Source organism: Callithrix jacchus, chromosome 14 (genome assembly GCF_049354715.1).
Source record: "Callithrix jacchus isolate 240 chromosome 14, calJac240_pri, whole genome shotgun sequence".
NCBI lineage: Eukaryota > Metazoa > Chordata > Mammalia > Primates > Cebidae > Callithrix > Callithrix jacchus.
In genome coordinates this window covers 49,285,166-49,308,111 of record NC_133515.1, presented here as the reverse complement: position 1 = coordinate 49,308,111, position 22,946 = coordinate 49,285,166, and the positions used below count along the sequence as shown (strand labels likewise).

Genomic DNA, 22,946 nt, shown 5'->3' with positions numbered 1-22,946 from the left:
AGGAGAGGAGTTCATGAGATCACGCACACCAGTATATAGCAGAGTCTGGCACATGCGAGAGTGCTCAGGTGGTAACCCTGAAACTATTAATCCTGATGCACTCAGAGATTCCTTTCCAAGGGAAAGAAAAGGACATTGAAACAAAAGATGGAAGAGGCAACAGGGACTCTGGTACCCACACTGCCACACAAGCACAGAGCACAGTGTTCTCTGTAAGTGGCTGGCCACTGTGACATGCATGGTATTAGGAAATCGTGGTTCCACCCAGCAAACATGCCCCCAGCATTAAGATACCCCGGTTGTGCTTTAAGGCTTAACCTAAAACACCACACTGAGAGTGGAGAGCTAGATTTAGCCTTGTCTGCTGCCATGTGAGCTGTACTAACATGTGTGGACTTTCTTTCCAGTCAGTGCCCTAGAAATGCTTGACTCATTTAATCCTCACCATCCCATGAGATAAGCTCAATTATTTCCCCTATTTTACAGATGAGAAAGCTGAGGCACAGAGAGGCTCAGGAACTTGCCCAAGATTGTAGGTACCAGGATTCAAGCTTGGGAGATCTGCTTGCAGAGCCAAACTGAACTCTGATACTATAAACTGTGTTTTGCCTTAGACAATAATCCCTTTCCCTCTTTGAGTCTCAGTTTGCACATCTGTCAAAAAGGCCCTTTTAATGGGAGGATCCAGCTCTATGGCTCCTTCCACATCTTAAGCTCTCTGAATATGTCCACGCTTGTGTGACTTTCCAGACTACTGTGCCCTGTCTGGCCCTGGAAACCCCACCTCCAGCACTCTTGCCCTTAGGACTCCCCTGACGCCTGTACTATATCCATCTTTCCAGGGGTGTGTGTCCCCAGTCTATGTAGCCCTGAGCCTATCCCATCTATGTTCAGATGCTGTGCTAAGTGTTAGGAGGGTTGCAAAGATCAGATTTGGCAAACCTTTTCTGTAAAGGGCCAAACAGCAAACAGATTTTGAGGGCCATGTGGTCTTTTTTGCAACTACTCAACTCTACCATCACAGTAAGACAGCAGACAAGGCAACACACGAGCATGGCCAGGTTCCAGCAACACTTTTCTTACAAAAGCAGGCAGTGGACAGGATTTGACCTGTACGCTGCAGTTTGCCAACCTCTGTCAAAGATAAACAACACAAGGTTGCTGCTCATAAGGATACCAGAGGCTACAGAGGCAACGAACTGCACAGCTAACCCAAAGACACGGCAAATTTGCTAAGTGCAGCTGCAGAGGCACGGAGCCCTGCACGAGCCCTGCACGAGCCCAGCAGAGGAAGAGGCTGTTTTTGACTTCGGACTTGCAGAGATGGCTTCAAGGGCATTTGAGTTTGTCCTTGGAATGACGGGTAGAATTTTCACAAGCAGAAAGGGAAGGTACAAGCAAGGACATGTGGAGGCAGGCTGCCCTTCCCCTCTCTGGGACTCAGGTGCAAAAGAAGGAAGCAGGACATACATGCCTGCTGCAAAGGGGAACATCCCGAGGGCAAGGGTGGGGTGAACCTAGGACCCCGAGAAGAAAGATGTTGAGTGCTGGGCTTCTCTCATTCTGTAAAGAAAGGTGAACTATAAGATTGCTTTTCCTTCTTTTCATTCAACAATGCCTACCATATGCTGGGCACAGCTCTAGGCATGAGGACAGACATTCATAATTTGCATTTTCATTATACTGTTAACATTTTCAAAGAGCCCTAGGAGCCATGGCTTTATCTCATCCTCATAAATACAGAGATTGAATGATTTGCCAAAGTTTTATCATTAATTAATAGCAGATGCTCCTAATTCCAGATAGAAACCACTCTACTGAGCCACGGACCCGACCCGCCTTCCTAGTTGCCTGGTGCTTATCTCCGGGGGTGTCTAGAAAGGGCTCACCCTGTTCTTCTCCCCCTGCATCAGTATGCTAGGGCTGCTGAAACAAAGTATCCCAAACTGGGTGGCTGGGACAACAGAAATATGTTTCTAGAGCTAGACGTCCGGATCGAGGCGTCAGCAGGCTTGGCTGCTTTGAGGGCTGTAAGGAAGCGTCTGTCCCACGCCTCCCTCCTGGCTTCTGGTGGTTTGCCGGTATCCTTGGCATGTAGATCCACTGCCCCAATCTCTGCCTTCATTGTCACATGGCCTTCTTGCTGTGTGTCTGTGATCAAATCTTTTTTTTTGGAGATGGAGTCTCTTTCACCAGGCTGGAGTGCAGTGGCACTATCTTGGCTAACTGCAACCTCTGTATCCTGGGTTCAAGTGATTCTCCTGCCTTGGCCTCCTGAGTAGCAGGGATAATAGGCATGTGCCACCATGCCCAGATAATTTTTTTGTGTTTTTAGTAGAGACGGGATTTCACCATATGGCCACAGTAGCCATTGAATTAGGGCCCACACTAATAACCTCGATTTAACTTAATTACCTCTATAAAGACCCTATTTCCCAATTAAAGTCACATTCTGAGATACTGAAATCTTTTTGGGGGGAAACAATTCAACCCCTAACACCACTGCCCCAACCCCAGCACTTCACACCCCAGGCCACAGTCCACTGCTGGTTGGGCGGAACCTTCACTTCCCAGGTCTCACACATCCAGCCTTTTTCCCTCACCAGTGGTGTGGTGGCCCGGCCAGACCAAAATAAAGAACTGCCCAGGCCAGGGGAGGCCAGATCTCATGCCTCCATCCAAGATGGCCCAGAGGCCCAGGAGGTTGCACAGGATCTCCCCCAATCCCCCCTGGAAGACAGCAGGGGCAGAGTCCAGATGGCATAATCAGGGGGTACATCTGGAGGATGTCCAACAACCATGTGACCCACTGGCACTTTAGAACATCAACTCCAGCATCAGGGATGGTAGAAAGACAATCATGGCAGAAAGACTGGTCCGGAAGCAGGCAGGGCAGTCAGAGGCAAGGAGGGAGGAGGGCCCCAGCTGGGGAAGCTGTGGTGAGGATGGAGGAGGTGGCAGAGGGAACAATGTGGCTGGGTCTGCGGAACAGGCCACAAGTGTGGGCAACTGAGCCAAGTGTGGAGCAGAGTGATGAAGACAACCAGCCCACAGAAGAATCAGCCCCCAGGGGAAACAAGAGTTATTTAGGTGCACTGAGTATGAGGGAGCGAATCTTGGTAGACGCTGAAAGTCTGGAGCTCAGGAGAGAGGCAGGGGCTGGAGACCAGTTTTCAGAGTTCAGAGTGGTTGATCGGACCTTGGGAAAGCAAGTGGCAGCAGGAGTGGAGGCTCAGTGAAGAGCTGGTCATGGGCCAAACCCTGGAAAAAACCATGTTTTAAAGGGAGCTGGGGTACAGATGTGAGAAAAAGGAGGTCCAGAAGGGTCTAAGAGGCAGGGGGAGAACCAGGAGAGAAGGATGGTTCTTGAGACCAGCAGGGTCCAGGAAGGCCACCAGCGCCCACTCCTGCAGGGGCCCCCTGCTGCTCTTGCTGGACTTTGCTTAATGTGGGCAAACCGTCACAGATAAGCTGGTTGAACTCCCATCAAAAGAAAACTGCAAGCATGCCTCTCTCATCTTTTAACTGTTTATTGTATAATATAAAACTACAAAAGTAAGACTGCTCATTTCCATGTACATTTAATCTGTCCAATTGTTTAGATTACAGCCCAAACCTACATGTGAATACAGCCATCTGGGTTCTGATGTAACGTCTGTAATATTGCATAGAAAAGGCACAGCTCTCAGGTCTGTGGGGGAAAGGTTATACCTCCTTTTTGACAAAAGCCCTCCTCAAAAACCATGCACCAAACATGTCACTATGTACATCTTTTTTTCACAATCTCGGTCATGCACACATATGGCCTGCATTTCTCTTCAAATTTGTTATCCCTAAAAGAAGTCCAACTTTTTAGTGGCTTTGTCTGCAATAGCATTTGATCCTAATTTTCAAGAACCATTCAGACTTATTCTTGAAACAGTGAAAACAATTGTACATAAGCAGGACGCACACAACTCCATGCCTCCAGGTGTGGGGCCGTGACAGGAAGGTAACCACTTACAGCCAGAAAAGGTTAAAGATGCTCTTGTCATTGTTTTCAGAAAACGTATAAAGGTCCAATTTGTAACAGCAAGGTTTTCAAATTAAGACAATTCGTATAGAGTAGCAACTGCTGAACAAAGTAGAGTCTCTTATTATTATTTTTTTACATCTGTCATTTAAGAAGGCTGCCCTGTGATATTCATAATTCATTGTTTACCGCAAAGGTGGTTAATAAATTTAAGCTTTAAAAATGATCCGTAAGTTGATACTTTGGCTCTTTGGAGCTTATTTCATTAAGAAATTTTCCTTAATTGACCTCAGGGCAGCTGGGGCACTCCAAGGGGCTACAGCGATAAAAAGCTCAATTGGTAAAGACACTCGAGAGGTGCAGAGGAGGCACTGGCCACTGCTCACCCTTTGGCATGAACGAGGGTGCCCATGTGGTCACCTCTTCTGTCATCCAGAGAAAGTGCTACTAAAAAAACTTTAAAAAATATCAACCCTTTGATGCTTGATTTGCTTAAAAATTTGGAGGTATTAAAACATTCCTCATCCATACCTTTTGCATATTTCAAATAGACCCATATTAGAGAAGAGTAAAAATGAATGCGGACTGTGCATACAATGAGAAGACCCAGGGGGCCTGGCTTGGACCCCCTTTTAATACAGATTTACATTCCTACAAGAGAATACATTCCTACCATACATTCTGCACATGTTACGATCCAGATGTTAGCGCTCCACAGTAAAATAAATATATTTACACAGAAAATAGGAATAAATAACTTATGGGGAAAAAAACCTCACTTCTTCAAATTCAAAGCTCTTACGATTCTGCTCTCATCTTGTCACTTCATTGCACATCACTGTCAATAACTGTCCTCTCCCAGACCCAGCTCCCAATTTGGCTTTCTTGTGAAGGCACCTCAAGCTGCCTGCCTGGCCCTGGATGCCGTGTGATGTCTTTCATAAAGGGGAAGGCACTGCTGCCAGGTGGCATCTGGAAGCACATCCTGCACTCAAACTGGGACTTGGAGATCCCACTCCAGCTCCTACTGTTCCCTGTTGGGACATCAACTTGTAAGAATAGGATACAAAGGCAATTTGAACCGTAGGTCATTTTGATCTTTCTGAAAATGGGCTGCTAATTTTCCATATCTTCCTTGTTAGACTTTGAGTATCAAGGATTTATGGCAAGGGTGTCAGAGTTAAAAAAGCATTTACCTGCTGTTGTTGGGGTTTTTGTTTTGATTTTGAAGCCCAGCCTTACAAATACATGAGAGTCAGAGAACCAAGTTTGGGCAACACTTCTCCATGCTTATTTGAACTGTTGCCCAACATATGGGATTTGTTTAAACACATGATTTGCTAATCCAACAAAAGTACAGTTGTTCTAAGTTACTGTAAATCAGTTTTTAACAATGGCAAATCAACTGTTTTACCCTGTTATTGTTCAGAATCATCAATACTATTGTATATGCGTATGTAGGCTGCGGTGTGCAGCATGCGGCACGTTTGCCAGCTCCTCCAGTTATAGGAAGCATGGAGTCTGGGCAGACTTGTTCTCTGTGAGAAAGGGAAGCTCTTAAAATTGACAGGCACAGTGACACTGGAAGCATCTACTATACAACTCTCACCTTAGTTACATGGTCCCTGGTCCTATTAAAGGAAATGACACGCCTGCAGCAGTAAGAGGTATCTGCGTGGAGGTTGCTTGTATGAGAACAAGTGCAATTTGATCAGTTTCTCACTGCTCTACTGAGTTGATAATTAGCCTTTAAAACACATTCGAGTGGGGAGAAAATTAAATTAGAATGTAGAAAGACTTTTATCATATCATACTCAAATCTTTTGCTTACATGAGCAGTTCCTTCATCACAAACGTCTTTGCTCTGCCATGTGCATTACAAAAATAAAACTATGGCTTGCTTAAAGTGCCATTTTATAAAGTTGTCTTTTTTCATTAGCCAGAAAGACCCAATTTTATCCATGGCAAGAAGTGAGCAGAATTGGTGACTGAATATTGACAAATGACCAACAACAAAGACAACAACAACGACAACAAAACAAAATCCCATAATTTAAAAATTTTTAAATAAATATAAAAGTTATTCCTAAAGAAGCCATCTGCATAACAATATAGGTTGTAACCTGCACTCAACAGCTAAAGTACCACTGGAAGAAAAAACTGAAACAAGAAGGCCATAAACAGTTTCGGCAACAAGCATGGTACATTGCAAACTTTTTAAAATTAAATGTACACCACTAGGAATAAAAAGCTACTTCTCAAGTGTGTCCTGGGAGGAAGGGGTGGAATGGAGGAATGGGGGGGAGGAGGGGAAACATGCATAGAAAGTCCTGTCTGAGTTTTGGGGTGGAACAGCCTTGTCAAGAGTAAAGTAGCTGATTTAGGAAAGCAACTGGATGGAAAGCTGTGACGTAATGTGATGAACTCCAGGTTCAAGAGTCACGCATGTTGTAAGAGTGCATCCTGGGCCGGCCGAGGGGAGCCAAGCTCACTGTGGTGATCACGAAGATGCCATTTTCAGCTCTTAGCAACAGAAGGAAAGCTCTAGGGAAAGGAAGGAGCAGAAGACAATTTCGCAACATGATGGATGCCTTCTGGGGAGATTTTCTTCTTAAGGGCCCTAAGCATTGCAACAGGGCTGAGTTCCATGAAGAAGTTGGTTGCTTTTCATAAAATTTTGTTCAGGTGTAAAATTTCAGGTCCTCATAAAAATTATGCCAAAAAGGAAAGATCTGGGTTTTCATTAAAAATAAAAACAATTAAAAGCACAAACTTGGCATAAATACACTCTTAAGAAAGATGGTAGCTTTACCCTCAAAAGAGGGAGCAAAAGAGAACCATCACTTAAACCCCCAGCTCCACAGCCATCTCCCCCAACTGCTGAATGCGAGTTTGATGGGCGTATGTGGCTCTGGCTTTGGAAGTCACAGTACTGGCGGGTGTTGGTGCCAGGGGGTCAGTGCTTGTGAAATTTGGGTGTGATATTACTTGGCCCTTTCTTAAAGCGCTGTGTGTGTGTTTTTGTGTGTCCGTGTGTGTGCATGTGTGTGCCTGTGAGTGTTTGCATTTGGGGACATCAACTGCAGACTGATTTGATCCAATTTTCTCTTGCACCATACACATATAAAACATTACAACTCTATAAAAGTACAAGTGCAACTTGTACATCTGAAGTTTGCAGGAACTATGTGAGCAAATCCTATCAAAATAGCTATCTCATATGTATAAACAGCATTTGTTTTTAGAAAAACAATATCATAAACTGCAGAATCTGTACAAAAATATAAAATAAATTTGGGCAGCAGTTTTCTAAACAGCCATGTAAATGCAACACTTATGAGGAGTAGTTAATGCCTCTAAAAAGGCCCAATTGCCAAGTCAACCTATACAGGGCGAAAATGCCAGGAAAGGTACTGAGATTATCTAAATAAGATATATATATATATATATATATATATATATTTTTTTTTTTTCTTCTTTACCTCTTGCAATAAAACTTATAGAAAAAATAGACAAATATGCACATGCAATTTACAGCTTTTCCAACTTAATCCTTGTGCTTCACTTGAACTGTTTATTTTTGTCATTCAACATTGCAACATTGTCTTCGAATGGATTCTTTCCTATACCAGGGTAGTAGGTCTCTGAGGAACCACTCCAAAAAGTGTATTAAAAGTGGTCATACTTGGATGAAGGCACTCCAACTCTGCTCAAAGCAAAAACTAGTGTGATCCTGTTGTAAAATTTTCTTTTTCTCTGAAAAAGGCAAGCAAGGGTGCATGCACAGTGTGGAGAACTGTCAGGGTTGCGGGAACGCTCCGGGGTCTGGGTGGGCACAGTTGCCGGGACCCTGGGTCTTAGGACCCGACAAGCACCTCCATGATGTGGTCCAGCTCTGTGAGGTCCATTTTGAAAGGCTGACTTGGGGCGACAGGCTGACTGCTGTAAGGAGCCAGAGTTTTGAGGAGGTCGTCGGCAGACACAGGGGCCATTTTTGAGGCTGTCCCTGATGCGGAAGTGCAGGGGTCAAAATCATACATGGACGTATCAATGTCAGCGAACAGGATGTCATCCAGGGTCAAGTCTGTCAGGAAACCTGTGGACGTCATTATTTCAAAATTCCCAGGCAGAGAGTCCATCAGTTTCGAGTCGTCTGCGCGGCTCTCTTGAGGGCCCTCGGGTTTCTGGGCGCCGGCCTCACTGGAGGTCCCCTTCGCGCTGTCAGTCGCAGCCGCGGCCGCCTCTGTGGAGGTAGATGTGGGACAGAGCTCCTCGATCTCGTCCAAGGCGGAGGAGAAACTGTCCTTTTCTGGCGGGAGGGCTGGAGGTGAGAGTTTGGTGGGAGCCGCGGGCTGCATGGCCTGGGGGGTGCAAAACGTGTCGTCGTCCTCGAGCAGCGAGGCCGGGGTGAGGCAAGCCTCCAGGGGCGTAGTGCTTCCGAGGTCGCAGGGGTGGGCAGACGGGGACGCCAGGTGGCTGAAGGCGGGTGGGGCCTCGCGGTAGCTGTCGCTGGGCTCTGTGGTGGGCTGGGAGGAGGGGGTGAACACGGGCCTCAGGCTGCCTTCCTGTTTGAGTTCCTCCTGGATCCGCCTCAACATGTTGTTAATTAAAACGGTCTTTTGCAAGCTTGGCTCTGTCAGGGGCCTGTGGTTATAGAGTTTCATAAGGGAAATGTTGAAGATAGTCTGGCGCTGTAAGGTGTAAGACACCTTGGATGGACCGTCACAGGGAGACATGATTTTGCCTTCCAGCCCATCTTCATGCTCATCAAACTTCCGTTTTCCTCCTTTACCCAACATATATCTGCAGAAGGGAGAGGGAGGAAACGGTATTAATCGCATGAAAGCTGATTTCTACCATAAAAAAGAAGCTGATTTAGAGGGCAGGACTTGGACCTCAGTTTCTTGCCCAGGGTTATTTACAAATACATGTGGATTAATTAGGGGTGGAAGGAAGACAGTAAGAGAGAATTAGAAAATCCACCTTTGTATGCCTCTGGAGCAATTTTTATCACTAGGTAGTCTGATGAGTGTATTTCTTGAGAAATGTGTACGACACAGACAAGTTAAGAGTTACCATGGAAACCATGATTTTGACTTTCTCAGCTCATGTGCTTGTGTTCGCATGGCTAAGATTATCATGCAGGTTCAATTTCCCTCCCCCAAGTAGATTTATTTTTAAAGCCCAAGAAAACAATTACAATGCTGACCTAAACAGACATAGGTATCATAGATTACAGCTGGAGCACTTCCTAAAGGATTAAAAGAACCAGGTTAAAGAAAGGGAACATGTAAAATTTTGGTAGAACTGTGTGTGCTTTCAAAATGCTTTTTCCTTCCTCAATAAGCATAGAGTCTTTCTGCCTGGTTGGTGACATGCGGTAAAGCGCTGCGCCTATGTTAAATACCACAGTGACTGAGCTGCCACCACTTTTCATTCTAGAATCAAGTAGAGGAATGTGTATTTCCCAGCCTAAGTTTTTCCTTCACTCAATTTCTTCATGCACAGTTATGTCTGAAGGCAACTGGATTAATTTTAAAGTAATCAGCTCTGATTATAAGCATTGCTGTTTAGGTACTTGAGACATTTCCTAACAAAATACCTACTGTGATTCCAGAGATACATTCATATTTTGAGGAAACCACGACCTCCTATCTCAGACCCTGAGAATCTGGTATCAGGCTGAATTTTAAAACCGCAGCGAAGAACTCCTGCCCCATCCTGCCTGCTGCTCACAGGCCAGGTTGTGTCCTCTCTTGCTCTGGCCTTAGTGAATATGTTTGGTCATTTGGTTGTCACCCTCTGGGAAGGGGTCCTTCCAACTCTCCATGATCAAGTGACATCATCATCACCTCCTTTCAGAACTTCTACTGTCTAAACAGAACAATCTCAAGTCCATTAGCCTTTGCCTCAAAAGATCTCACTTTCTTCTTTTTTTTTGAGACAGAATCTCACTCTGTCGCCAGGCTGGAGTGCAGTGGTGTGATCTCGGCTCACTGCAACTTCCGCCTCCCAGGTTCAAGTGATTCTCCTGCCTCAGCCTCCTGAATAGCTGGGACTACAGGCGCACGCCACCAAGCCTAATTTTTGTATTTTAGTAGAGATGGGGTTTCACCATGTTGGCCACCATGGTCTAGATCTCAACCTCATGATCTGCTCGCCTCGGCCTCCCAAAGTGCTGGGATTACAGGCGAGAGCCACTGTTGCCAGGCCAAATACCTCATTTTCTAACCATTTAACAAGAAATCTGCCTTTTAGTGTTCAGACCAGGATCGTGGTTTGAATGAAGCCAGGCCCATGCTTGCTCCCTCACCACCCCCTGCTCCTGCTACAGCACTCTCAGGGACTCCTGTTAATCCTGTCCTCAGTGTGACTCATGTCTTCATACACAGGCAACTGCTTTGTAGTTATCCAATTTTTCTTCTAAATGCCACTTACCTTTTAATAAACTGCTTCAGCTGACTGACCACACCTCATTCAATCCTTTATTAGCTTATCCACATCTACATTGGGGTAGGCACTCGGCCAGGCCCAATGGGGAGTCCCACGTGAATACTCTGGCCTTCAAGAGGCTAAATATCTCCTCCTACACCTGAACACCGTTTTGAATTTCAAGTCTCATCCTAAAGAAATAAGGCTAAATGGAATATAAACTTCCCAGAACTTCTCATATTTTGTTAGAAAGCAGGCCATGCTGCCCCTCAAGGCCAGTATACAGGTGGTCACGGAGCCTGCCACTCGGGGTAATCGTCTGACCTCATGCCTCAGTGAATACAGTTACGTGTCTCAGAAGAGACAAATGAGCAAGCTGCGACCTATCAGCATCAGAATCAGCTTGAGATCTGTTAATGCTTACAAAGAATATGGAGTTACTTACTTGAAACATTTCTGCTCATTCTGTTAACATTTAAAAAATGGCTGTCAATCACAATGACCAGTCCAGTACAATTAACTGTTCTCCAAGGCAAGAAAGGTTACGATAGTAACAACTGGTTTGTCTAATACTTCACATGATAGACGTATTTCCTACTGTTTAGTGCCACAAGTCTCATTTGTGTATTTACTTTGCACAGAACATTTCCTATCTAAAGTACCTGTTTAAACTTGAAGGTGAATCAGAGTAGAGGTGGTTTCTTCTCACATTGCAAAACATTTTCTACTTCATGCATTAGAAGCGCTACCGGACCACCGGTTGTGAAACACGTAACTGTATTCACAATTATACTACTGGTATTTGTTTATAATTTGATCATTCAAATACTTAAAAATTTCACTTTTGCTAAAGAGTTTGCTAAGTGCATTTAATTCTCAAAGTTGTGCTAAGATCTATGTTATGTGATCACAGCAACACATTTAAACGTGTGAGTACACACATACATGCACACTCTAAAACTGTGTTTCTCAAAGTGTGGCCACAGATGGTGCCTGTCTGTGAACTGTTACTGGTCCGTGATGAGCTATGGAGAGAGAGACATTTTATTATTTAGAAACGTCTACAGCAAATTTACACAGTGACTGTATGTCTTTAGATGGAATTATTTTAATGGGGCTTCTATAACATTGTATTTTTATTTCATTTTATAGTAATTATTTTTACTGTGTCTTATTAAGGTCTATGAAGGACTGGGGGGGCAGGGAACCAAGAGAGTCCCTGTCGTCACAGAAAGCTTGAGAAGCACTGTCCATAAGTGTAAAACAAAATACAGCTAAAAATAAATTGGTAAGCTCATCGCCACTGTGGATTTTTATCGGCTTTCTGGAGGAGAGGTAACACGTGCAGAAAATGGTGTAGACTCTTCTTACAGTCAACAATGCAGAATTGTCTTTTTAAGACGTTACTAGAACAAACAACAGGGCTTCTTAAATGATGCATTTTTCTAGAAATAATCACTGAATCTACAGAGTTCACATATCTAAAAAGCATATAGGCCATGCAATACTATAGGTATTTAGTAGAATTCCCATAGCTGAACGAGATCTTTGGAGATATTTTCAGAAGCATTTCAATGTGAGAAGCACCTAATTTCCAATTAGAATGATCCAGCTGGTCACAGCTGTGTGCTAATCCTAATGATTTAGAGAAAGCCTGATAAGACATCGTAATGCTGCGTGGAAGGAAAGAGCAGAGGGCTCAGTAAGCAAAATCTGTGAGCAAGAGCAGACACACACACCATTCTTGGATGTGCTTCAGAGGTGTAAATAAGGACCCCTGATGGAGTGCACCTCATGGCAGGTTTGCTGCCATTTCTCTATTTTGTATTATAAGGCAAAACTGACTCCACACACCCAGTAAGTTTGTAAAAAGCATATAATCTTGATTTTTAATCCTAATTCTATCTAAGCTGTTATAGAAAGGAATACAGTGCAACATAATAGATCTCCACACTTTTATTTTAACAATGAAGTCAGTTTCCTTACATTTGCCTGACACATTGCAGTAACATTACAATGAGCATACTCAGAAGAGGCCTCCAACTCCTAGAGTGGGGAGGGCAGTGGGAACTTTCACTCTCAGGGCTTTGTGTAACAACCACCTCCTTAAGCAGGGCCCAATCTAAAGGAGAAAAGACACGACCTGCCCTCAGGAACCAGGGGGCAAGAAGCCAGGCGTGTCAGCCCCTGGGGCCTCTCTGGGCTTGGCTCAGGGTCAGCCTAGCTTCTAGCTCCTCAGAAGGCTCTTTCCTCAGGCACTCTAAGAAAATAACAATAGCTCTTGAACCACCCTTTGGAGAAGCAAGGGACCTTTCAAAAAGGCCTCACCGGGCTGCAACTTGAAGCTGAAGCTGAAGCAGCAGCAGGAGCTCGCTAAGGATGTCTAGGCAACTCTAGGGAGGGGTGCTGTGTTTCCTGCAGAGGGTAGGCCTGGAGTTCACTGGCTTCCTCAGCCACCCCAGGGCTTTGACATTCCACTTTTATCTCCTCTCTTGGCTGGTGAAGACCAAGGCCTAAAGCCCATGCCTTCTACCCAATTTTTCCAGACAAAGACCCAAAGTGACCCTGAGCTCCAGGGTGGGGCTGGAGACTCCCATGGAAGAATCATGTGGGTGCTCCTCCCTCTTCTGCCCACCCTAAGGGCCCTAAACCTAACCACAACCACTTTCCTACTGAATAGTCATTGGCTCTTAACATGAGGTTTGAGATCAAAGGACCTCCCTCCCCAATAAACTTTTTAGAAACAAATTCCTAGCATTCTGGTTTCCTAAACATTAATTTCAGCAACTATTAATTGCAGTAAACCAAGTTTCAAAAATAAAGAACAAAACTCACTGGTAGTTACATAAATGTAAACTTCTGCAGTTCTCCAGGAAGTTTCATAGGAAACGTAAGTCAGTATACCAAACCTAGTTTTCAACTGTGCAACTTTTCAAGAAGAAGGACCCTGCCCTCAAAAGCTACAATCTGGGCAGATGCTCAAAAGTAACACATGTCACTAGAAGCATCCTCAGAAGCCAAAGAACCAGAGGACCAGGAGCCTGAATGACTTGACTTTTTGGGGTTTTGCAATTCCAGAATCTGAATGACTCCCACAGTCAGGAATCTGAGAGATTACTGTGGGCTGGGGGCAGCCGGGGAGTCTGCTGGGTATAGATTTGGAGCCTTTATATTTCAGCTGGGATTGTCTCTTCATGTCTGTTTCCCATCTCAAGATAGTGAGCCTCCCAGGGCATGGGCAGTGTGTGTTTTGTTCCCTTCTGTACCCTCAGCATACGGAAGTCTCCGACACAAGATGCTCCACAGTCAGTCACTGAACATACGAACAGTAAATGGAAATAATGAGGAAAGACACCAAGGGACAGCCAGGGCAGCACTGTAAAAACAGAGCCAGAGGGGTGGGTGGGTGGTGGGTGTGTGTGCGTGCACCCAAGTGTGAACTGTGTCTGGGAGGGCGGGTCTGAGGGAGGAGTTGCACACAGGGCGGGATCACGGTCTCGAAATGCACCATCAGCTGAGATACAGGGTAGGCAGGAGAGTTCCAGCTGAGCCGCTCTAATGTGAATGGCTCTCCCATCCTTCACTTCTCAACCGGCATTGGGCCCCACCTCCCATATTTCTCTTTCGGTAGTTCTGGAGAGGGGCCCTCCAATAGACAGTTCCAGCAAGCTTTCAGGTGATGCTGGTTGAGAATTACCATATCTCCTTTTCCTCATCAAGCCATTTCAAATTTAGGCCTGAGGATATCTTTATGCAGTTAGTCTTGATTCCCAAGGCCTTCCTTATTTATGTCTAAGCAAGCAGGGCAAAAAGGAATGAACAGCATTTTTGTGATAGCAACTGACATTAGAAAACAAAATACCGCATGCAGAGTTAAGATGTCTCAAACTCAATTTTAATGACAAAACTCAGCTTCTCAAATTGATGCATCAGACCCTACTGGCCCAATGGGGCCCAGATTCTCCTTGCTGGGGTCTTAAAGTGATGGCAGTGGGATCTTATCCAAAGCTCAAAAAGAAACTGAAGCACTACTTACATTTAAAAGAGTAAGTAACATCTTCCACTACTACACTTTGCATTTTGGAAAAAAATGCAAACAATTTTTTAAAAGATGAATCAGAAAAAGTTATCTTTAGCTCAAATGTTTTCCAACTATTTAAAAGCTACGCCTCTTTAAAACTTTTTTTTTTTAATTTACTGTCCTTTAGTGTTATTTGAACTGTCAAAATAAAAGCTAAGATTTTTCAGGTGAGAGTATCAAATTGCCTTTTCTGAACTACCTTCTGTCATCCTACCACCACCAACAAAGACCACTGCTTTAACGTGCAGGCTCAACCCCAGCCTCTGTAGAGGCGGCTGCAGGAGACCCGCACAGGGAGCCCTCCTCATCCCATAAAGGCTGCCTTGCTGTGTTTCTTTGTTCCAGGCAAAAAAATATGCAAAAGTCTTCATAGATGTAAAACTTTGCATTATGTTTTAACTTGATTCATCCCAAATGACTGTCATTAGCCCGGACGGAAAGAAAACCCCCTATCACAGACTTTTCTACTCAGTGTCTAGAGAAAGAGAATTCATACCACAAAAGGACTTTTTTAAAAGAAGTTCAAAACTGACAGCTTAGTTCTAAATTCTTGAGAGAGGAAATAATTGGGGAAGGTATGCCTGATCTTGTGACTGAAAAGGCATCAAAGATTGAGTGGAGACCCCTGGTCCTGCACCCGTGGGGCTTGTGCAGCTCGGCACTACCCTGACCTGGTGCTGGGATAGACAGGGAACCCAGGAAAGCTTCACCTTAGAAGTCCAGCTGGCTTGTATCTTCTGTACATTTTCAAGAGCTTTTCTCAATTTCCTTTTAAGAAACAGCAACAACCAGACATTCTGTGTGTTCCCTTTTCAGGAGTGCAGCAGGCTGCACAATTAAGCGGTATGTTGTTTTAAAAGTCAGGTAACAAGGCAACACTGAACTACAGTGTCTGCCGTGGTGTATGGGCAGCTAGCAGAACGAGCTGGCCATGCTCTGCCCCTCACCTGGGTGGAGAGCACAGCAGGGGCCTGCCCTGTGATGAGTCACTGGCCTGCACAGGCGGGATCTTGCACGGCTCCACATGCATGCTGTACTTCAGGAACGTTTTCAAAACGCTAACTAACAGCTCTCAGGAAAAAGATTCAAAGAGGAGCTTTAACAAGCCATATCCCTAACCTCATCACACACACTGTCCCATATGACTGCTGATGTGACCACTGGTTGCTGAGTCCAGAGGTGCCAATGCTGACACTAAAATCGGAAAGATGAGGCCTTTACCGTAATGCCAACACTCAATGCAGTGATCTGCCCTCATGCACCCACCTCTTTGGAAGAAAAAAGAAGCTGAGAGAAGACGTGGTGACTATCTTACAAGAAGGCTGGCAGGGGTCCCTCCCCTCCCCTGACATCCTGTGTTATCAAAGCCCTCAGCCCTAAGTGGGAACACATTCATTCTCTTGGTGTCTTTTGGGGGTGGTGGTAGGAAAAAGGGGTGCCCCTGGTGAAATTAGCTGGGCATGTGGCAAACTTCTGAGCTGAACAGAGGCTCAAAGTAGGGCCAGGATTGTTTTGAGACAACTTAGGAAACACAGGGTATGCTGTTTCTCGTCTCCTCACTTCACAGGCTGGCCTCTCAATTCATTTAGGACCCTGCTTTTGAGTCATCCAAGTGGAGAGCCTCTGTTCAAGACAAAAGGGAACCTCCCACCAGCCTGACAACGCTGAGGACCCCAGAGCCCTGCCTCCAGGCTGCTGTCATAGTGTGACACAGCAACTCCTGAGCAGGAAGGAGAAGCCCGATCCTAGTTGGGGGAAGCTGTTTGCTTAGACAACTTTCTACACTTAAAATGTTACACCTTAACACTCTGGTCTAAGAAATCTGATCATGTCCATGCTTTCAACACCCTCCTCCCCCAAGGAACAACCAATACACCAGCGAAAACAAAAAGGCTGCCCTGAAAAAGCTGCAGTGGTGGATGATGCTGGCAGAATCGGAAAGGAAGCTAAGAGAAACAGGCGCGTCCTCAGCTGGGCCTCTCGTGTCCTGACGCTGCAGCGGGCACGGGATGGGGGCTGTCCCCTCCAGCAGAGTGTGGGGAGGAGCCCAGGTATCTGCACAGCAAAAGTAGACCTCAGACCCCAAAACAACTGCGTCTGGTCCAGGGGAGTGGGCAGAAACAGGGGCAAAATTCCAAAAGGGAGAGACTGCCTCTGGCTTATTTACAGACAGGGTAAGGATACCCAAAGACAAGGGGGAGTGTTAGTAACAGAGCTCATGAAGCTCTATGGATCCAGAGGCTTTAAAAACAACAACAACAACAACAACAACAAAGCTCATCCAGAATTTCTGAGGTCCCTGCAGTAACATCCATGCTAATTGGTAAGACAGACAAAGCCTCCCCTAACAAATCAGCAATGTAATTATAAAGCCAGTCACTAGATCAAGCCAGTCACCAGTGCTTCAGCGATATTCTGAACCTGTAACCCGATACCACTGTTTGCTGCCGGCACCTCCGCCGGGCTCTCCCGCTGCGCACCGGCCGCTCGGGGGCCCGCAGGGCGACGCAGCCTCGGCTGTTGTTCACAATCACTGCCTTTGACCGAGGCTTGCAGGAGCAATCCTCCTGATTTTCTTGACAGTGGAGTAGACAAAAAAAAAAAAAAAAAAAAAAGCTTGAGGATACACTGCAATTCGACCAGGAAGTCAAGCCCTAACTAAATTTCAGAAACAACTTTTACTGTTTGGGGCTGTTGTCTAAAGTGCAAATAAAATTCTAGTTTCTCCTCTCAGATTTTTACATGTTTCTATTAAATCGAAGGCAGTTTCCAATACTGGCAGTTTGTCAAATATAATCTCTTCTCCCAGTAAAATAATTCTTTTAAATGTTGACAACTAACTGCATTTAGGAAGCAAAATACAGTCAAATTCTGGGAGGAAATGTTTCAAGTAAATATTTCTTTAGAATAAATTGTGGTCTTGATAGTACACATCTGGAAAGAAAATAGGCTTTTTAGAATACAAATGTCAAGTGGTATAAAATGTTTCTTATATCCTGTCTTAGTGGTTCCTCTGCCAGCTGGGAATTTTAAGTTTGAATCCCAGCTCTTATGAAACCAAGGACACCAATCACCTTCTTCCAAGGACATTGAGAATACTGTCAATTATTTTATTTTACCTAAGGATTCTGGCTAAAAGTGTGGCACAATTAAAAAAAAAAACAAGAAAAAAGGTTTAATGGCACACTTAATTCAAGTAAAAGGCTGAGTAGAATTATGCAGTTTCTAGCCTTAAGTTAACAAAAACATAATATGCTCTAATGTCTGGAATTTGCTTTAAAATACTCCCAAACAAACAAACAAACAAAAAACCAAAACCTGGCCACGTAGATGAAACAAGATCTGACAAAATGTTGATACCTGTTGAGGCTGGCTGATAAGCAAGCACAAGGCAGTGCACTGTGGTCTTCCTTTTACTTTTGAGTGCTTGGAATTTTCTGTTAATAAAAAGTCAAAAACCACAACACGCCGATACATATTTTTTAAATTAAAACATATAAAATAAGCAGAATAAATTACTCACACCCTCAGTGAAAATTATTATATTAATTTGATAGGATTTTTTCATACAGAAAAAAGCTATTAGTGCTCCATGTAAACAAGCACGCCCAATACAAGTTGGAACTCTAATTTAAACTCTGGAAGACAGCACATCACATCCAGCCACGAGGGGGCGCAGCAGAGCAACAAGGAGCCCAGAAGTCTGATTCTTCACAGCAGTTTCTACCTACAGTTCTTCAAAGTATACACATTTTCAAGTTGTTCCCAAATTCAGGTATCCACAGGACAATGCTAAGCAAGCTGGGAGGTTTGCCAAGGCCAAAATAAATTAAATTATGGTATGGTTCAAACTCTGGAAGTACTATGTATAGGAAAGATTGTTTCCCTGTATATAAAAGTTAATACAAAATATGTTTCAAAAACCATGGTTAAAATCCCTGGAGGATTCCTGAAGTGAGAACAAACACAAACTCAAGTCATAAGATGCAAATGTGGAGAAATCAATAGTTCAGAATTTCCAGGGGAGGGGGGTCCAACATGGACTCCCAATAAAACAATGAGTCTCAATAAATTCAGCACTAAGAATTTCACCAGCAAAGAAGCCTTTACTAAGCCTACTTACTACTTCTTAGTAACCAGACATTATCTCCATACCGAACAGATACTATTTCAGGCAGTTATTTGGGAAAACCCTTCATAAAGGACATTGGGGAGGGGCCATTTAATTATAAAATGTAACGCAGTTAACCTTAGGGAGATAATGAAGCAAGATCATTATGGGTAACTACTTGCTGGAATTCTTTCTATTCAAATTACAAGTTCAGGTTATATGATGTTATATGTTCAATAATAATGCTCATAATAGATGAACTGTATTAATGAATCTCCCCATTTGAAAACTGGAAACTATAAACATATCTATGTTATAATCATTTGAATTGTGATACCGCTTCACAATTGGTGTCAGACTACGTTTTTAACATTTTGAATCTAAGGCCTCATTATTATCGGGGTAAGGAATGCTCGCATTTGACAATTTTTCCCATAAGATTACGTGCTAGTAAAGGCTAGCCAGTATTGCCCAACCCCCCAGTTCTCGGGCACAATGAAAATATTTTTTTCTCCTGTATTTATAATTGCTTGGATGGGATTCTGCTTCAGTCCTCCTGTAGCATCTTTTCCCCAAAGATACATTGTTTTTCCTCCTCACACTAGAGACCCTTAACAGTGTGTGTGTGTCAGGGGGAGGCTTAGAGTGGAAAGGAAAGGGTTTGCCAAAAGTATGACAGTTTTTGTTTTTTTTTTAAAAAAGATTCAGACATATATAAGTCATACTAAGAGAAATATAAGCTTTTAGAACAATTCTGTGATAGATAAAATTACATCTTAGTTAAAACAAAAGCAGCCTTTTAGGTTTTATTAATTAGCCAACTACTTGCCACTGAATAAAACTAAGGAATAAAAATGAAGTATGCTACTTCAAGAAATGCTTCAATAGAAGTGTTTCTCAAAAGTTAAAAATTTAAAACTAGTCAGGCCTTCAAATTTGGATGCTCATTACTACAAAAGAATCACTTAAAATATTCTTTACAAATACAGAATATAGTTCATCTTTTAACTTATCCATGCAGTCAAAAGAGGTAAACCAGAGAAATGTTATTTCTTTTACTTACTGTGTAAAACTGAACATTGTATTGTACAGCCTAAACCTGAATTCCTTAGAGAACAATATCACATTTCTACAACCCAACATATGAGTACAAAACACTTGAGGGGTAGGATAATAGAAATATACTTGAGACATGCAAATGGCAGGAAATAACTATTCTATGTAAATATGTGTCCCACACGTAAGTAACCTAGGTTTTGAATGTTTATTTTAGTTGCCTCTAAGAACTGGGTAGGCCAATGATAAGGTTTTACAAAGACAATTTAAACTTTGTATCATCTACTTGAATAATTCACACTCAGAAAATGATTTTAGAAAGAAAAAGGCAATGAGAATACAAACTAGACTGGAAGGGAGTAAATGATACTTTGTAAATATGGCAGCCAGTAAAAAATAACTAGTTTGGGACTACTTTGAGATAAAACGCATATCTTCTGGACTTTTGTGCATTCTTCTGGACATTTGTGCATTGATAATGAATGGCTCATTGAACTTTAAGTCACTTAAACACAATATAAATAATCAGAGTACCACACTACATGTAATAAACTATTTATTTTCTAAGGAAAATACTTCATAATTCTGCAGTTCAATTCAGAACCTTCAATGGACTTTATGGAAAGCCTTCCTTGACGTCCCCAGCCTGCCACCCCTCACACTCTGTTCATCCTACCTGTCTTCCGGAGCTTTAGAAGGAGGCAGGAACCACCTGAAGAATCAAATATTTTAATATGTAAACCAACTACTTGTCAGACAGCTAAGAATCACTGCCAGGTGAAACCTATTTTATTTTATATTTCTGGACATGGTAAAACTTTTTTTTTTAAATTGGTTTGCCTTAAAAACAAAAAAGTTCAGAAAAGACCATCAAGTTCCCGACAGAGAGGTAAAGCAAAGATTCTTCCACTCTGGATCATAGCACTCAAATTCCTCAGGCAGATTTTTTTTCTGACAGCATGGAAGACACAGAGGAGGTACACATGGACAGGGAGATGTCCCCTCAAAGAAGGAAAGAAATCTGAAAAGCAAATCTGTATCACCTATTATAAAATGGGATAACCATACAGGCAAGATCAGTTTAAAGCAGTTGCCAGCTTGATATCTCATTAGCGTGACTAGATTTTTATGCAAACCTGTTCTGGTGTAGAGATGACCTTGGGACTTTCAGATTCTCTGGGTTTAACTTGGGCAACACTTCTAAACACAAGGGTGGGGTTCGCCAGCAGGCCTGCTCCAAACCCCAGGAGCTGCAGTGCATGGTGTGGAATGATAAGCAGCCACCAGGGCAGAGGCAAGCAAAGCACTAAAGGCTGATCTGCAGCAAGGGACTTTTGATCATTTAGTGTTTTTGACCACAGTCTATTCAAGTGTACATTTTCCTTTTCTTCAACAGGTTCACTCAGCCCACTGTTGAATATCAGTGTGTGCACATGGTTACAAGAATATACAGACATAGATCATGTCTGTAAGTGCCAAAATCCTTTCCCCTTTAATTCTAAGGGAAACTCCTTAGAAACTGCTTAGTTTAGCTTCTTTTCAGTTAACTGCCTAAGGAAGGTTTTTAAAGGAAAAAAGCTTAGAATGAATTAGTAACTCTGCAAAGACACAGGTTTTTGTAAAGGGACAAAAAAGATAGTAAGGCAGATATGAATGAGTTTTAAGAACTGAAGTTTGCTGCTACCTGGAGTTACTAGAGAAACAAAGCTGCCTTTGGGCACCTCAAACTAGTCAGACCTGCTGTAGCAGTTGCACAGTCAGCTCCAGATCTGTCCTCTGCTCTTCTCCCTCCAGCCCCCACCCCATGCCTCTGCATAGCTCAGTCCACTCTCCACTCAGGGTGGAGGTGGGCTGGGCACACTCACCCCTCATTCTGCTGTCCCTGCAGGGAGGCAGGACCAGCTCTGGACCGACAGCATGCAAGTATAAGAGAAGGCCGGCCAGGAGCACAGATGCCAACTCCATTCTGAGCTGAAAACTGCAATGGGTGCAGAATACAGCTTAGGTGATCTTGGGTTTCCAAAATAGATCAAACTGTGGGGTTTATTTCAGAGAATCCTGGCATTAAGTTCAGATGAGGGACAGAGGATTCGGAGAAAACATAAATGGGTCTTTCCAGTTTTGGGATCCCTCAGACCACAAAGAGAGCAGAATTTTCAAAACAGAGTTTGCACTGTCTATATGAGGTGCTTGTTGAAATTGGGAGAATCTGTTCTGCCCTATTAGAAATCATATATTTTAAAATATATTTTGATGATTTTACTTTGAAATGTTCATTTGTATTTCAAATAAAATTTTTAGACAGCCAATCATGTTTTGTCTCGTGATCTCCGAGAAGAGAAAAAAACAAGGCGTCTATTTATTACCCAGAATAGGAATGTCGTCTTATTGGGCTGACATATGCCATTCACAGATTCATACAAAGAATGAACTGCCACACAGTGCTAATGGAGAAAGACACTGCTCCACACAATGAGTGACGGACGCTCCAGGGGACAGTTCTGTTCATAAGGGTTTCCCAGCATCTGCACACAAGGCGGCAGAAGTTTTGCCTTTAATATCAACTGTACCAGCCATTTGGGACAATCGTTTTTTAGGTTAGTAGCCATTTCCTTCAAACATACTAAAACTAAATGATATCTCCACATTTCTTTAATGGCAGTCCTGGCTTATGGGTTTCTATGAACAGCTTAAGGAAAAATTATTAATAATAGGTACAAAATATATGAACTGTGCATATGCAGTGGCCATGGCACTTTTAGATTTTCATGTTTTGCTAGTCAGTGTTAATTAACGAAAAGACCTATGAGAGCTGGTGTCACCCTTATAGTGAGGCCATTTTCATGTCAACTGGAGCTTGCCTTCTGGTGCCTTCAGTACACACCTGATCTTTGGACTCAGTAATCAGAGACAGCGCCTGCGCTCTCTCACGCACCAAGAAACTATTGCAACTAGAGCTATCTCCTACAGGACAAGCCATGACTGTGAATACAAAATTTCTGCTGCCAAAAAGTTTTAAAATTCTAGAAGTGAATTAAAGTTCATGGTCCAAAATCCTACTATCTACATGTATCTTTTTCCACAGGTAATATTGACAAAGTGGTCTTGGTTCTGTTGATCTATGTAAAATATAAAATAAAGCTTCATACTTTTTTCTGTGCTCTTTAACAAGAAACCACAGCAAAAGAAACCCCTCAGAGTTTCTGTTCTAGCTTTCACCTTTCTTAGTTACTAAAATGTAAAATATTTTGTCT

The 22,946-nt window shown here is 43.3% G+C and overlaps 1 protein-coding gene across 8 annotated transcripts in view; it reads right to left on the bottom strand.

Moving 5' to 3' along the window:
* Positions 1-3,514: 3,514 nt before the first annotated feature.
* Positions 3,515-22,946, bottom strand: part of SERTAD2 (SERTA domain containing 2) — a 128,793-nt gene continuing 109,361 nt past the window's right edge. For all 8 annotated transcript variants that reach the window (XM_078349186.1, XM_078349181.1, XM_078349184.1 and 5 more), the window contains one exon: positions 3,515-8,815. In XM_078349186.1, coding sequence (XP_078205312.1) covers positions 7,870-8,811 — 942 coding nt within the window. In that variant the 5' untranslated portion in view covers positions 8,812-8,815 and the 3' untranslated portion in view covers positions 3,515-7,869. The remainder of the gene's footprint in view (positions 8,816-22,946) is intronic.